The sequence below is a fragment of the Lutjanus erythropterus genome, chromosome 21, assembly GCF_056507025.1.
Source record: "Lutjanus erythropterus isolate fLutEry1 chromosome 21, fLutEry1.hap2, whole genome shotgun sequence".
Taxonomy (NCBI): domain Eukaryota; kingdom Metazoa; phylum Chordata; class Actinopteri; order Lutjaniformes; family Lutjanidae; genus Lutjanus; species Lutjanus erythropterus.
The window spans coordinates 17105984-17123425 of NC_139337.1; the positions used below are offsets into that span (position 1 = coordinate 17105984).

At 41.2% G+C, this 17442-nt stretch overlaps 1 protein-coding gene across 1 annotated transcript in view; it reads left to right on the forward strand.

The window, feature by feature from the left end:
• stau2 (staufen double-stranded RNA binding protein 2) overlaps positions 1–17442 on the forward strand; it is a 110429-nt gene that overhangs the window by 64141 nt on the left and 28846 nt on the right. Inside the window, exon 13 of the mRNA XM_084747154.1 lies at positions 12855–12968. Within this exon, the coding sequence (XP_084603280.1) occupies positions 12855–12968 (114 nt within the window). The remainder of the gene's footprint in view (positions 1–12854; positions 12969–17442) is intronic.

A 17442-nucleotide genomic window follows, 5' to 3' on the forward strand; every position in this document is an offset into this window, starting at 1 on the left:
CCACTTGTGGAATGTGGGCTTGTATTTTATTTTAACTGCCATCAATTAGGTAATAAAAGTCATAATTTTTAACTTGGTGGTCAGACACCCAGCGGTACAGTCATACAGTATGCACACATGTTAAAGTGACAGCACAGATGTTAGCGTGACCATGCATAAATATAACACCCTCACACGCACACAACCACACACACACACACACACATTCCTGTCCTGATTTTCCTCTCCTTCAACCATTACTGTAAATAAGAATGTGTTCCTGGTAAACCTGTGTTTGTAACACACACGCACCACTACAAACCTCTCCACGAGAGACGCAGGCTTTCTCTATCAAAACATGTACGTAGCATGATATCTCCTAGAAAAGCCTTTCCAAGAAGACAAGAGGAATGAGAGTGGTGCTCCGACAGAACAAGTGGACTTGTGTGAAGAGTGCTCGATAACACACGATCCGTTTTCTGCCTCTCACTGTGGACATTATTGGCAGGCTGTGGATTTAGAGCTGGAACTAAACCTCACAGGTGCTTCTGTCATTACCACACCGGACACACACACAGAACAGAAACACACACTTGCTGTTAGCACCAAGAGAGGACTGCCCAGTGTCTGTTTTAATCAGTGCCGGCCGATCTGCGGCGGTGCATACCACGCCACTGATACCAGCGCCTGTTCATTTAAGCTGCAGATGCTTTTTATCAGTTTGAGCGAAAACATTTTATCTTAACCTGCTGAGGGTTCCTTTGAAAGACCTTTGTTATTGCTCTGAGCCTTCCTGTGTGTGTGTAACCTGAGAGAGCTCTGCTGCCTGGCCAAGCCCAAACACACTTGTACATACACATACACACACAGCAGGTTCTGTTTAGTGGAAATGGAAGAGTTGGGATAAGCCTGTGTGTGAAGTTTAAGTCCTTGTCGTTCTCATACTGCACATATTGCATAAATGTGCATTTTTACATGCATTGATCTGACTAAATACACACACAAGCATCACTCGCTTGTTTCCGTGTGTGTTCTTAAGCGAGGAAATCAGGCTGTAATTGAGCCTTGCAGACAATATGTGTCCTGTTGAGGGAATGTTTCATATCATGTGGGTTTGTAATGAGAACCTCTGGTTGCCTACAAAGCCATGTTAGGCAGACTTTTTAAGGCTTATGTATTCTTATGTGTTTTTGTGGGCTAAACCACCACAGATTTGAAATGTTTTTGCCAAAAAAGTGCACTTGTCTGCTTTTCCACTGGACACGTAATGAGCTGGTTTGTGTCGCGTTCCCTTCTCGGCCACACTCGACAACAAACAAGCATTCAGATCCGCTGTAAGTAAAATTTTTTTTATAGTAATTTGATAATAATCTCCTTGTCTGATTAGTAACTTTGTTTTTGTAATGTAATTATGTTATCCGGATTACAGTGACCGCCCAACACTGGATTAAAGCAACTAAGCAAGCACTGAGGACATTCTCATAGTGTCTGTTTCATCCATCCAGCTCCGCAGACAAAGGCCCGGGCCTACCTGCTAAGCCCCTTCTTTTGATTTGATTGGAAAATAGCCTCTGGTGGAAGCTCTGACTGGATAAGCAACAGTGTGTTGTACTCACGCCAGCTTGGAGCAAGGATGCTGGCACTTACACCAGTGTGTTTGTATGTATGTGTGTGTGTGTGTATTTCCTATTAATTTGGCTGGCGTGTTGTTGGCACGGCGGGTATGTGCGCTGGAAGTAGGGCAGAAACAAAGAAGCAGGAGGTAATAGACAACACATGGACCAAGGATGAAGTACGGAGTAAGAGCCACGTAACAGATTCTCCCTCTTTGTCCCCGTGTCTCTCCTCTTTGCTCTCTTTCATAATTTCTTTCTCATCGTAATCGCTTCCTCTGTTCTTATTTCGTCTGTTTTCCTTCCACAAATTTCTCTTGCTGTTTGTGTAGTTTTTAAAAAGGGTCTGACCCCGGCATTGCAGTCACCAGCTGCCCGATTACTCTGCCATCACATTATTTAATACAGTCATCACACTCCGCCACCGCTTCACGTTATTAACTGTTACCTCCCTTTAAAGCGAGCAGGAGATTTTTATATAGAAGATGAGTGATTGATGGAAATCTAATATTTTTTTTCCCATGATACACACCTGGACTAAGACAAAGTTGCTGCTTCAGAGCTGATTTATTCTCTATCATCCCTTCACGCCAGTCTGTGTGCACCTTACTTCCATTAACCTTCTTGGTTCTTGGAGGTCTGGAGTGTTTATCAGGACTGCTTTCCCTGTTTGTCCATGTCTGAATGCAGACTGGCAGACTTGCAGTGATTTAGTGGTTGAGCGAATTAATGAAGAAGAGGAGAGCGAAAGGGGCAGAGAGAGAAAGGAAGTGTGTTTGTCTCTGTGTCTGTGTGTGTGTGTTTGAGAGAGAGAGGTCACATGCTGCTTGTATTTGTGGACCAGTAATGAAAATGATTCTTCAGATATTGATGATAGAGTCAGTGGCTGATGGCAGGCATGTGTGCAACCTGGACTGATTATATTAATTTTTTAAGGATAAAGATAATCTTGGTTTTATCATTGCTTCAGAACAGATTTTCTGCCTGCTATGAGTGCGTCATATCCCTTTTATGAGATTGAACTTTTGGATGAGTCTACCTAAATTGTTTACATCTGTTTACCTCACCACTTTTGGTGTTGACACAAATAACATGAAGCCTGGAAGATGGATTCTTGGTTTTCTGTTGGTCCACTTTAAGAGGACGCTGTTTCATTTTTGAAGAAAGAACTACATGTGAAAACACTATTAGACTGCATGTTGTCACCCTGCCCTCCCACCCTTTTTACTGTATATGGACTAAGTGAACCTTGTTAATACAAGGGTACATAAAAACAATATGACACAGAACAGTAAACACACATCTCATTATTTTTTGCTGCATATAATACAGTAAGCCATATTCCTAAGTAACTGGCAAGTACAGTGAATGTGGCACCTTTTTCAGCATGAATTAGAAATTACACCCCTCCTGAGGTTGTGTTCTGGTTGTGTAAATGGAAAATATGACAGAACCACTTTGTGTATTGTAGCAGAGATTTTAACCAGCCTGTGGAGCTTTGATGACCTGCATAAAGCGTGACCTGATATTAGTTTGTACAACCCCAATTCAGAAAATGGTGAGAAGTTGTGTAAAACATAATAAAAAAACAGAATACAATGAATTGCAAATCATTTTTGACTGGTTTTCAACTGAATACGGTACAATGACAAGATACTACACACTTCTGAATTATATGCAAGCATTACACTTCATAAAGTTTTGGGCAGGGGTAAAAACAGAAAGTTGTGAAATGCTAAAAAAACACACCTGTTTGAAAAAGTCAAAAAGTAAACAGGTTAATTGGTAACAGGCTACAGTATCATGATTGGGTATTAGAGGTATCCTTGAAAGGCTCAGTAATTCACAAGCATGGATGGGATGAGAGAGATGAGAAAAGCTGTGTGGAAAAATAGTCCAACAGTTTAAGAACAATGTTTCTCAAACCCTAAAAACCCAAACCGCACAATCCATAATGTCATTAAAAGATTCACAAAATCCTGAGAAATCTCTGCATGTAAGGGCTAAGGCTATAAACCAACATTGAAGGCCTGTGACCTTTGACCCTTCAGGCAGCACTGCATCAAAACTGCATGAAAAACTTCCACAGTTGTATAAAGGATAGTGCATGTATCCAGGAACATGTCAGAAAACCATTCTCAGTAAACACAGTTGATTTCTGCAAATTAAGGCTCTACTATGCAAAGGGAAAGCTATACGTCGTCATCCAGAAAGTTGCAGACTTCTCTGTGGCCTGAATTAATCTGATATAGTTTGACAAAAGTGGAAAAGTGTGCTTTGGTCTGGCTAGTCCACATTTCAAATTGTTTTCAGACACCATGGATGTCATGACCTTCGGGCTAAAGAGAAAAAGGACCATCCAGATTGTTACCAGAACTAAGTTCAAAAGCCAGCATATGTGATGGTATGGGTTTGTGGCATCATGGGAAACTGTCACATCTGTGAAAGCATCATTATTGCTGGAAGGTACATGCAGGTTTTGGAGAAACATATGCTGCCATCCAGACAACATCTTTTTCAGAGATGTCTTGCTTATTCTGCTTATTTCAGCAAGACAGTGACAAGCCACATTCTGCATGTGTTACAACTCAGTGGCTTCGAAGTTAAAGAGCTCAGTTACCAGACTGGCCTGTCTGCAGATCACTTTTGGTTGTGACATGGAAGGTGCACCAAAGAAAAATGAGAGGTCAGATATTAACTCTTACTGACAGCGGATATTGCATCATTTTAGAAATTAATATCCTCTTGCACATGGGTACTACACTATAAAATCCCAGGTTGTGTCTGGAAGAGGTGAATGGTATCTACTGTATCTATCCGTTCTGTCCACCTGCTAAATCCAAATGCAATAATACAGCAGAGATAGCGATCAGCTGAGTTATGTTATCTAGCCATGACAGGCTTAACTCGGGGGATGGATTTAGAGAAAAGGGAGGGTCTTTGCTCTTCGCTGTGCTGGAATCAGAACTTCTATGTTGGAAATCCCATGTTAATGAAAACACTATCCTTGGCGGGTGGCTTGTGTTGAAATCCATTCAGTACAGTTCCCAGGATTTCTCACACTTTCACGTTGTTTGTTCTTCTCGCTCTCTGCTTCCTTCTTTGGCTGTGTAGAAAAACCTTCAGATGGTGCCGACTACACCTTGTACCCTGCCTGGCAGTTCCTACCCGCTCTTTTTTCCCCTCTATCTTTCTCCTCCTTTGCTGATCTCCGCTGTGACTCTCATCTTTCTGTATCAACATCAAACGCCTGATCTGGTACAAACGTTCAAAGACTCTAACAGTTTGTTTCCAACTTCCTTGTCATCGTCTCATTCCTCTACTCTCTGTTTACTCTGGGATTTGCGTTAGAAAATACATTTTGGGATGGCTAATCCCACCGCGTTTGATTCTGCGGCAGGGTGATGGCTTCCAGCTGCGCTCTGCAGCATATTTGTGTGAAGAGCGATCTTCGAAAACAAGTTTTGTCGGTGGTATAAATCAGACCGTTAATGCTGTGCTGGCTCGGCGCACAGTCTCTCTGCTTACATGGTGGCCCTCTGTGTGCGTGTTGGTGCGTATGCCTGTGTCTGTGTGTGTTTGGCAAAACTGAGTGATGATGTTTTTACACCACAATCAGGCCCATTTGCAAACCTTTAAATCAAATACCCCCAAGTGCCAACACAGCATATTGCAAATTTGAATATGCAGCATAATCTTTTTTTTCTTTACTTGCTTTTGTTCTTTGTATTTTGATAGTATTGATCATATTTCATGTAGTTCTCAGCACTAGGCGGTGATAGCAGCTGTGTGCCAGCACTGTCCCAGCATGGAGAGATGGAGGGTGTGTTAACCTGGCACTTTGTTTGGAATCCAAACAGTTCTCTTCATTAGCTGCACATTATCTGTCGCTGTAGAAACGGCTAGCCTGGCACCGTCCACAGGTAAATAAATGATCCACCTAGCTTGGCAACCTCACAGAAGCGACAAGACTCAGAGAAGTCACTGCTCCCGGCAAAGAAACAGTCCGGTACATAACACCACAAATTATAGTTAATAAACTTTTTCTTTGTACAGATTAAACAAACAAGATACAGCATATTAAACCTACTACAATGAGTTCTTAACTGGTAATGAAAACTGCTCAATTTAACACTGACGTGTCTACACCAACAACATAAACAAACAAGACCATCCGCTAGAAGATTGGCTATTACTGTCCTGTTGCCACCGGGTCGCATTCTCCTTGATGAAATCAGATGAAACCATTTTCCCAGGCAGAGTTATAGTGAGTAGTATGTTGGCCAGTTGAAAAGAAAGGTATTTATTTAAATGATTTTATTTTTGACGTTGTATTTTGTGGTTTTGATGGTGGAAACACTACCTCTTTAGCCCACAGGGACCTCCAAACCCAACAAAATATGTTCCTTCCTTTTGGTAACTTAAACTAATGAGCTTTATTATTGTAGGTTGGAAGATTTTTTTGGTCCTTTGAACTGACCCATGCTAGCTTTTCCCCCCTGTTTCCAGTCTTTATGCTAAGCAGTGGTTGGCTGAAGGCTGTAGCTTCATTTTTAATGTACAGATATAATTTTCTCACCAAACTCTCAACAAGAAAGCAAATAATTGTATTTCCTAATGTGTAAAAGGTTAAGGTTAGCCTCTGCTGTGGGGCACATCATTGTATTAAGAATTACAGGAAATAAGTAATAGATAATGAGCGCAATATACTCTTTATTATCTATAAAACATCTTTCTCCAGTGTTGAAGAAACAAGTGGGTAATGACAGCAACGCTACAAGTATCTGCATCAGATTTTATAACATGCACTGATCCTTTTAGGTGGTAGGAAGCAACCATTGCACAGTCGAGCTAAAACTAACAGACAAAGCTAAGACTTGGCAGCTGTTCTGTCCCCAGTTTAGCCATCTGGATGCACATACTTTGCTATAATTTTGACTCAAGTTATTTTTGGATCCATCATTGTAACCCCCATTCCTTTTTTTGTGCATTCTTGGGTTGCTTAAAAATACAATAGAATCAATTCAGCAGAATTAACTGATTTTTGACTGTGTCAGCATTTAAATCTGATACATTTCACTGTATTACATGGCTGGATGGTATTAACATGCTCAGTGGTTTGTTTTTCTGGTCACTCAGCAAATGTCTTTTTAATATGCATTTCTCTGTTTTGTGAATCATTGATAATGAATTGGGTTCCTTAATTTGGAACTCCCTTTGTTTAACTCCCTTTATCTGAAGACTTTTCTCAAGCAAAGTGCTCTCAAAGTTTTAAGGGTAGCCGCTTTGTTTGCTCTGAACGTCCAGCCATTAGAGTAAGTGAAAGGTATATTAACAGTGTGCTTTAAACACTCTTGACCCCTGATGTCCCCACTGAAGTGGCTCGGCATGGACCTCTAATTACTTCTCACCAAAAATAACATCATGGCTTGGGTGAGGGGGCTTGTTTATTTTAGTAAAATGGAAGTTATTTCCATACTCTTTGAGTCTCTGCAGCCTGCACTTAACTAAGTCTGGAATCAAGCTCTCTTTGTCCTGCAGTGCCTGTGTTCTGTGGTTTTAACTGGAGTAACATGGCAAAATACCTAATAAGTATTTGTTTTTACAGTTACCTTGACAGCATTGTGTAACACAGTCCTACTGATATAGTCGTTTGCATCTATGTCTTTATGTTCTCCTTGAGATTTCTGTTTGTAGATGTGCTCATGCATATTTATATATTTAATATACACTCAGGCATGGCTGCATGAATGCTATGACTGTGATTGCTGCTTTCGTTTGTGCGTGTTCGTGTTTGTTCGATTGAAGAGGACCATTTGAAGAGGAGCCATCCAGCTTTAGAAGCCAGATGTCAGAGGTCGTTCCACATTAGTGCCGCCGATCAATCGCAAGCCTTGCGTAACTCTCCTGCTTCTTTGTCTCTGAAGGAAGTGGATTAGAGGCTGTTTTCTGAGTTGGGACCTGGGATGATTAGTTAGGCCTGTTTAGAATGCATGCACTCACAGATGCATACAAACATGCACTCAAAACAGACGGCCTGGATGGGAGAATAGACGGTTTGTTGTTGAGATGCTCGTTATTTCAGTTTCCGAGAGATCATCACAAATGAGATGATGCAATGTTCTTTGATGCTGGCACATCAGGCAACTTTGTTTCCTGCCTGCAGGTCGGAGTTGATGGAAAATCCCCAAAGTAATCAGGAACTTTGACTATTTTATCAACAAGCCACCAAGGAAGTCAGACCTCCACGTGACGTTTGGTGATCTGCCAAATTTGCTGTTTTAAGCAGAATTTGGCTGGTGACTGGAGCAAGTCATGTTTATTTATATAGTTCAATATCACATACAATGTGTCAATGAGCATTAGAGGCTCACAACAGCAGTTTTCCCAGACCCAGCTCAAGATCTCTAAGAGGATGAGAGAAAAGAAAAGCACATAAGGAAAAGACGAAGATTCAGTACTGCACTCATGCACAATGGTGCTTTCAGCTAAATGCTAACATCAACATGCTAACAAGCTCACAGCGACGATTCTAAGTTGATGTTTGCAGGTATAATGTTGACGATGTTCACCATTTCAGTGCTTAATAGCATGGCCAGTTCATTTGAGGCTGATGGGAAATGATGTTTTTTGCAGGTATGCTCACATCACAAAATACTGGATGAATTAAAGTTTTTCCTGGTGATAGCACTAGAGGGAGAGTTAAGGGATCACCAAAGTCGTTACAAGTCATCCAGTGGTGAATATGAACGTCTGTATCCAATTTCATGGCAATCCATCAAGTAGCTGTTGAAATATGTCACTGAAAACCACAAACCTCAACCTCATGGTGGCACTGGAGAAGTCAGGGGATCACCAAATTCATTTGGATTCTTCATACGGGAACTGTGAGTGTCTGCACCAAATTTCATGGCAATTCGTCCTGTAGCTGTTGAGACATTTTCAGTCTGGACCAAAGTGGTAGACAGACCTGCACTGCAATTCCTAAAAAGTGGAGGAAAATCAAAAAAGAAACAATTGTCTCTGTCTAAAATATTTCCACACTTTAGATGATAGTGGGTGAGGTTTTTTTAGTTGCAGCTTCTTGTCAGGAGAAATCCTTGCTTTGTGCAAAGATGAAAAGGTTCAGCTATTTCTGCTATTGGAACTGAGTTTATTGGCTGAGTAGCATCTTATGGGTTGATTTACAAGGTTTGATTCCACTGGGCATCGCATGTCTGTGCCACGGTTTTGATCCATCCTCAACATGGCTGCATGCCCCTACCACCAGCATTTCTGAAGCATTTCAATAGCGTAGCATTTTGCCTGTCTGATTATGTTGACTTGCTCCGATTTAGTTGATTTGATCCTCTTTTCTTGCCTTTTTTCTACTTCCACCGTGGATAAGCAGGTTGCATAGTTAAATTGTTTATTTTTTGTCTGTTTTTATGATTGTGTATCTGCACCTGGCCTTTAATTTTGAAAATTGACCAAATTCTTGCTGCTTTTTCAGTGTCTGACTTCCTGCCAGTTCAGTCTGTCCTGTGTTGATTGACGTGGCATCCATCAAAAATCAAGTCACCACATCTGGGATACACCAAGATGCTGGTGGTGGAAAGCATTGTGTAGAATGGCTGCAGTCAGCTGCGGCTGATGTGGCATGGCCATAACGCGACACAGCCGTGCCAGGTGGAATTTAACCATTAAAATAGAAATACTCCGTCAAACTTTAAAATTTCTCCATTATTTATCGGTTGTAGGTCATCGAAACTACTTCACACTCTCCTCACACTCGCTGATGCCTTCCTTTATAGTCAGATGAATTTCTTTCATTGTTATTTTGTTTTTACTTCTTTTTTTTCCCTTTCAATTAAAATAAATGAGAATGAATCTATATAGGATGCCTATGTTTCGGCATATTCTTTGTCTTGATATGGTTTATAGTACACAATGATATGAGCTTGTAGCACAGCGCGCAAAGTACGTGCTTGGATGAAATGTGTCAATAAATAAAAAGTATTCTTTAAAAAAAAGTTATTTAGTTACACAAGCTTGTGTTAGTGAGCTCCTAATCTTTGTCCCTCATGGTTAAAGGTACTTTGTAATTGGAAGTTTCCATCAACTGAACATAGACACTTGTGTGCTTAGGCACCCACACAGACAATGGGAGAAGTTGGAAATTATTAGTAATTTGATATATCCAAGCATATATCTCTTTACAAAGAGAGACTGAGGGAGAGAGAGCGCCTGTTTCCTCCAGCACCATCGAAGGGCCTCACCCTCGGCTGGAGTCCTGACAGCTTGCAATGGATGAACTGAGCGAAGTGCCCGCCGATCAGACAGCATGATTACACCATACATCACAGGCTCCAACTCCAGGCCTGTATACTGGACAATTACACACACAAAGATTTATATCTCTGTGTTCACACTGTAAAGCAAAAACACAGTCCTGTAATTCTTCTGGCACAGGTTGTATTCAGACGATAAAGGAAGACGCTGTACTTTTATACATTTTCAAAAATCTGAAATCGTATTCTTGTTACTAAGCAATTATATTCTTACCCCCAAAATGTCCCCCTCCTCTGTTTCTTTCTTGCTTCTCACTCTTTCTCTCTGTCTCTCCTTAATGTTGAAGTCTGGAGAATTTATTGGAGATTAACTTGTCAGAGAAGGCTTTTTCCACAGCTCACTTTACTACATTCATCATTCATACACATAACAGATACCATTCCACACTTTATCACTGTGGGCCCATCTCCTCATCAGCAGGTGTGTGTGCGTTCACGCACGTGTGTGCACTGTATGTAACATCACATATCTATTCATGCACATGGTCATATCTCTGTCTGTTGCAAACGTTATAATGAGTCTGCGTCTGAATGGGCAGACGTCCATACGTCTGGCTGGCTGGAGTGCACACACACTTTTCCACATATGATCATAACTCATTCAGAGACACACACACACACCTCGCTCTGGAAGCTTTCAGTCACAGATCGTATACAGCTGCTTGTACGCATGTGTGTGCATGTGCGAACACACAAGTTCAGCATGTTTAGCCAACAGATTTTATACTGCATCAGATGAAACTTTGGCCGACTGAGGAAAACACACACACACACAGACACACACACTGTTTTGTGTTGTGACACAGATTTTCTGTTGATTAAAAGAATGTAATAACTTGAAACTCCTCAGCCAACAAAAATACACAGAGACAAACCAACACCCACACTGTATATAAATTCAACAGATACTGACGTCAAAATACTTTCACCACTTCTATCTATAATATCAACTGTCATGGCAATCATTCATTGATCTACATAAGTGTGTAAAATGTATTTGTGCAACATATTTATGGTATTCATTGTTACAGATTCCATTAATCATGGTTTGGAAACTAAGAAATAGTCATAGACAGTAGAACATCACCCATTAGTTTGTGGCCTGCTGGGTTGAGATCTTTCTTGAACCTTCTTGATCTTTACAACCGAACCAGTACACAAAAACATGTTTCTGAAAAACATTTCAAGCAAGAGATATGTAATGTAGTACCACAATATGGCTCCATATTTGATCAAGCCCTTGAAAAACACAATGGCAAAGACCTGCAAAGTTATTATGAGAGGGGTCATTTAACACAAGTCATGATCTTTCCCTAACCATAGCCAGGTGTTTGGGGGTTTTTTGTCCCTAAACCCACCCATATGTTTACCACAGCCTTGGTATATTAAATAGGGTTTGCACATTAAGTCACCAACAGAGTGGCAAAAAGACTACTGAGTTGCAATGAGTTCTGGTGTCAGCTTGAATGCCATAAAAACAAAAAAACACATCTAAAATGAGAGAGAATTGTTGTGTGATTTACTGTACAAATCGATTCAGCAAGAAACTGGCACAATCTTTTTACAAATTGCCAAAAGCTAAAGAAAAGAGAAGCAAATAGATTGCTGCAATTCACAGAAATAAATGGAACAGGAAACCTGATTCCTGGCCAGATGTCAGTGTCCAGGGAACACTGTGTCTTTGGTAAGTTTTAAGGATCGCTGTCAAATCCAACTGCCTTTAATTAAAGCAGATAATCATCCCCATGTTGCTGCATGTTTTGCCACTCAGTCCAACTGAACAGGCATGTTCCGTTTAGAGACATCACTGCATACCCCCTATGAAGCATAACTACTTTGTACAACTTACACCATGAAGAAACAATGCGTACAAATCCCGCAAGAGTTTCACAAATCTTTGGGTTGCTTTCTAGACACAAGCCAGCGGCCTGGTCATGATCTTTCTTGTATTACAGCTAAACAGTCAGTAAATTGTGTTTCTAAAAACATTTTAGGCAAAAAATAGACAAAGCAGTAAAAGAATCTTATTTGATCAATACCATCCAGTTGGACATTTTTTTATTTGAGTTTAGTTAGCTCTGTGTGTTGCACTGGACAAACTCACTGTGAATGACTTGTCAGTTACACAGTTTCTAAGAAAATAACCCCCTTTTTATTATGTCTGACTTATCTGAGGAGTTTGAAGTGCAGTTCCTTTGTACTGACAGAGCTAAAAGCTCTGTTATGTTCATAGTTATATTCTTCCATACTTGCTTGCTTACTTTCATTTGCCCACTGACGTGAAAAACCATTTTGAATCAGTAATGTTCTCTCTCGTTCCTTCTGTCCTTTGTCTCTCCATGTCAGTCGGACATTTCTTGTCTTTCAGCACTTGTTGTTATTTGTGCCATTTATTAAGATGCCTGCAGCTGTCCTGGGCATAAGTAGGCCACTTGCACACGTACACAGACGTACACATGCAAATACACACATGTGCAATGAGCAAGAGCCAGTGAGAAGTAGGGCAGACAAGCAGGCAGTGTTACCAAAGCCCTTGGATCTGAGGAGCAGGCTGTCCCAGAGGAGCATCATGTCATAACAGTCCTGATTGCACAGCATTTAGGAATGCCTGCAGAGTTAACCTCTCAATGATGAGGGGTCGCCAGTGATGTCATCAAAACCCCCTCAGATGCCACCCCCCACCCATCAATTGCACACACACACATCCTTACATTCATCCCCCTCCGTTGCCATCTCTGTATGGTGTGGGGTAATTGTCCACAAATGCTCTGTGGTGGCAATTAGACATGCAAGATTTCCTCTCAAGCCAACCACTTCCCACTGAAAACTTGAGATGCTTCAGTTGGCTTGTCTTTTGTGCTTTGACTGATCTTTTCCTGTATTTACTTTTGGGCTAACTCAGTTTGTCTACCTTTGCCCTTTTCTCTTCCAGGTGCAGTACAGTGATGCGCAGAGTGGTAAGGATTTTGTGACCTATCTGACCCTCTCCCCTGTGCAAATGACTTTCCACGGCACCGGGAGCACCCTCCAAGCCAGCCATGACCAGGTGTGTGTGTGTGTCTGTGTGTGTGTGTCTGTGTACATACAGTATGTGCATATGAAGGGAGGGTGAGTGTCCGTGTTAAAACCACTCTTGCTTGCAGAAAATGGTACATTAATATCAAATATTATAGATCACAGTGGACATCAATGATCCTGATAACAGTATGTTGTCTGATATCATTTTCTTGCTTAAAATTAACAAACAGTTTATAATTAAGAAATGTCAGGGTAAAGATATTTAACAGTTGAATAATTAACATTAATGGTTATGAAAATATTTTGAGTCTACAATTAACTAACTAAATAAAAATGTAAGTAGAAGTACATTTCAAATACACTTTAAATGCTATAATATATCATTTATTGCTACAATTTACTGCTCTACAATTTCCTTTTCCCAGCACACAATAAACAGCAATGCTGATACGTCTGTGACGACCCAGTGTTGGGCGATAATATCAGCTGGGCTCTACTGTGTAGGTTCTGCTTATCCTGGTTCAGTGAAGTGTAGCATATAGTGTATATAGGTCATATTGTGAGGAAACTTTGGCAGGGGTCTCATCCTCTAATTAACAGAGAAGCCTTGGCTCTGTGGGTTCAGTTTTAATCACTGGGGCATCAGAACCACCTGTGATAATAATCACTCGTTATATTTCTCCTTGACAAGCGTCTGTTCCACCCACACGCAGCCTCGACTTCTCTATGATTTTCAGTCCATCAAAGTAATCCCCGTCCTGATGTCTGAACGAGTACCTCCACAACTCGTGGCGTTGTTACCCCTCTTTCTCTCTCCCTCCCTCTCTGGTTTTCTCACTAACCCTTTCTCACATCCTCCCCGTATTCAGAAGGAGGCTCTTTGTCTTGTGTTGCCCAAGCAGAAAACCAGTTGCTTACATTCTATCATCTAAACATAGGACGCCCCTTTATTCAGCAGTCTTCAAAGCTTTAATAAAGAGCCGACCCGGGCCCTGAATGGGACAGCTGACAGGGGGCTAGTGCCGCCACCGCTAGCTGAGAGCCAAGCCAATATAGGCCAGGCAGGTCTGCGTCCTCGGGACCTGTTGTTGCCAGGAGCACTGGGGCATGACCGACTGTTAGAGAAGGCCTTTCTTTTCCTCGTCTCAGTACAGTGAGGAGTGCGACCACAAAGGGAGCACCTAACAATAAAGGGTCACCCTCAGCAGCCCCCCAAACCCCAACACTTGTTGTACAAAGTAGGGCTGAAGGCATCACGCGTTTGGTTGGACGATGGTGCGTGGACACTGGTGGCTGCGAGGATGGGCCTGTTGTTGATGTGTTAATAAGGACCATAGAGTTACCTGCCAGGCGTTGGGTCCACATAGTGTGTTTTTCTCAGTGCCCTCGTCTTTTTTTTTTAATTGTTCCCAATGAGAAGAGAGCTTCTGTGGTAGCATGCTCAGCATCTTTTATCAGAGCGCTCCATCTTTTTTGTGGGGTTGCCACGAGGGCTTCGAGTAGAAAATATCACAATAAATAGATAATAAAAAGAGCAATGCTAGTCTGCGCAACAACGGCAGTCATAGGAATTATATTTTACAGTTTGTAGAATTTCTTTTTACCCTTTTACATCCCAGAGCTGCGCAGCAATCAGCCAGCACCTTCTCAAGTCAGTAGTCAATAGAATTCAAGTTGATAGAATTGGTTTGGGAGAATTTCAGACATCCTGTTGTACACATTCAGATTGATCTGTCATGTCTATGATCTGCCAGTGAATAGCTCACTGGAGATCCACATGTTTCCTGTGCCACGTGCTGGCCTTGGCGCAAAAACACACCTTTATCTGTGTAATTTGACATTGTAAATCTGATGAGATGGAGCAGGGAATCTCTTGGCTAAGAGGAGATAAAACTCTTTCCTGGAGCATGTCTCTGCTGCAGCGCGCGCACACACACACACACACACACACTCACACACACACAATTGCACAGTAATGTGTGGAGACTCCCGTGTGTTTCATACTGCATCTCTGTGGGAATTTCCTGCTGTGTTATCAGCACTGTCATGGAGGTTTATGTCAGGTAGACCAGAGCAATTGATAAAGATCGAGAGCCAAAGGAAATCCTCTCCACACCTCTCTGCCCATGATGTATGAAGGAAAGATGTGTAGGATATGGCCTGCAGTTATGGATGGATAGTTAAGGAAATTACTGTTGGCAAAACAGCACTTGATGAAAAGTAAGCAAGATGTGGATTAATTTATGACTGTTAGAAACATTTTAGTTTCATTTACAGTTTGGTGACTCTTTGTTGTTTGCAAACGTGAACAATATAACAGACGTTATTGTCATGCGTGCGTTCATTGATGACTTGTGTGTTTCTTATTATTCTAATAATTTTATTGCGTATTCATGTGGTTTTGGATTTATTTGGCAACACAAGGAAGTCTTTACCAAATCGGGATTGCTTTAGTCTTTGTTTTGGTGTCAGTGGTGTAATCAAAACATGTTGGGCTGTAAATCAAAATTAAAAATATGTCAGCTGTTGTTTATTACATTTTATTAGCCTCCAAATGAGTATAAAACAATGACTTGATGAAAGAACACACATGGTGTGCTTTACTTTTTGTTACAGATCAAAGAAAAGATGTAATTTGATCAGTTAATCAGCTAACTGAACAATAGTAGTAGTAATAATGGTAAGCACGCTTACTATAAATAATGCTTCAAGGGGCAATCTGCAATTTGTGGCCAAAACTTTGTTGTTATGGTTTAAAATGCGAGGAGCATGCATTCCTCCCACCCCTATGTGCTCCCCTCTCTTTCTCTGCCCACTTGCTATTCATTCCATTATCCATCATTAAAGTTGTGGGAAACCACAAGCCTAATAGTTAAGGCAAATACCACTTAACTGCAACGCTCAAGGTCGGACTCTCAGGCAGCATGTCATACCCCTCTCTACCCCCATGTTTAATGTCTCTAAACTGACTAAAATAAAAAGCGAAAAATAGAAATTGTGTATTAAGTTCTTAGTAACACATGGAAATATGAGCTAACTGACACAATCTAGGTATTTATTCTGGCATTATTAGGGCAGTATCTGTGTGAGTTTTATTATGTTATTTTTGTACCTTACATCATTATTAAATTGAGTTTTGAATGAATGTAAGGTCAGATATGTTCACCATATGTAATATTTCACATGTTGGTAAGCAGAAGTTTTTATATTAGCTTTGCAACAGCTACACCTGTCAGTTTGTATCTGTAAGTTTTTAGCAACAACTTATCAGTACTTAAATGGTTATTTTATGTGGGGAAACACATTTTAATTTAAGTAATGTGTTCATTTCCATTTAGTGAATACTTTGGCTATATTTAGTCTAAGCTTAAATGCATGCTAATGCACCTGGCTCCTGTTACACAACCTCATGTTCCTGGCTAATGTTGTTAGCCACGTGCTGTTTTGTGTACATCTGTGTTTAATAACATTACCAGTGAGTTTGGACATAAATGGAGCTGTGTATCTTTAACATACTGGATGTGAATAGAGAAAGAGAACTGATCACCCGTTGAAGGTGCAGAGTTGTTGACCTGAGAGTAAAACCCTGGTATAGCCTTTTGTTGCACAGTAAACATTAATGATCAAGAGCAGAGGTGTTGTCAGTGCAAGTTTTACAATGGTCTGCTCTTTATCAACAAGTGCCAACACACGCACACAGAAGCACCTACACATAAACACACACCTTTGTGCTCAGTTGCCATAATCCTTGGCCTTGTGTAGACATTCCTGGAGGGCCTGTATGTGTGAGAGATATACAGCTGAGTGCTCCTTCTGACCTTATGTGCCATCTCCTCGGTGCCATCTGCCAAACACATGTGAACCCGCAGGCTGCTGTGCTCGCTGAGACTTGCCTGGAGCTGAAAATGTTTGTCAACATGTTCTTTATTCAAGCTCTAAATGACAGTATCTTAAATTAATATCTTAAACCGAGTAGATGAGAAGGAAAAAGATAGTTTGTTGACTTTTTGACTAAACAAATGAACAGTGAAAACAATATGTTTAAACCTGCTTGTTCCCATATCCAGCTGCAGGTTTATTTTTAGATGACCTCTTATTTGAAATGCCTTCAAATGACCATAAACTTCCAGCGCTGCAGCCTGCTGAAACTCTCAAGGTCGTATCAGTTTTGCTCGGTTAAATTTGCACACACTCAATTGATCTGTGAACTACTAGACCAAATTAAAGGCCATCACACTGGGTTTATATTTAGACATTTTTTCCAACAAGACTACATGCTTTTTAGACAGGCTGATTCCTGTGTTTGTTCTGCAGAGCTGAAGTAACTATCTGGCAGTCCCTCTGTGGCGGCAGTGGGACACCAGGGGGGCCGAGGCCCACTGAGCTGTGTGTGAGGTGTCGCTGGTCCAACATGAGCGGCCCACAATCGAAGATGACAGGGTGACTGTTGTCTGCCACCAGACTCCCTGTGTGTTTGTGTGTGTATGTGTGTGTGTGTGGGA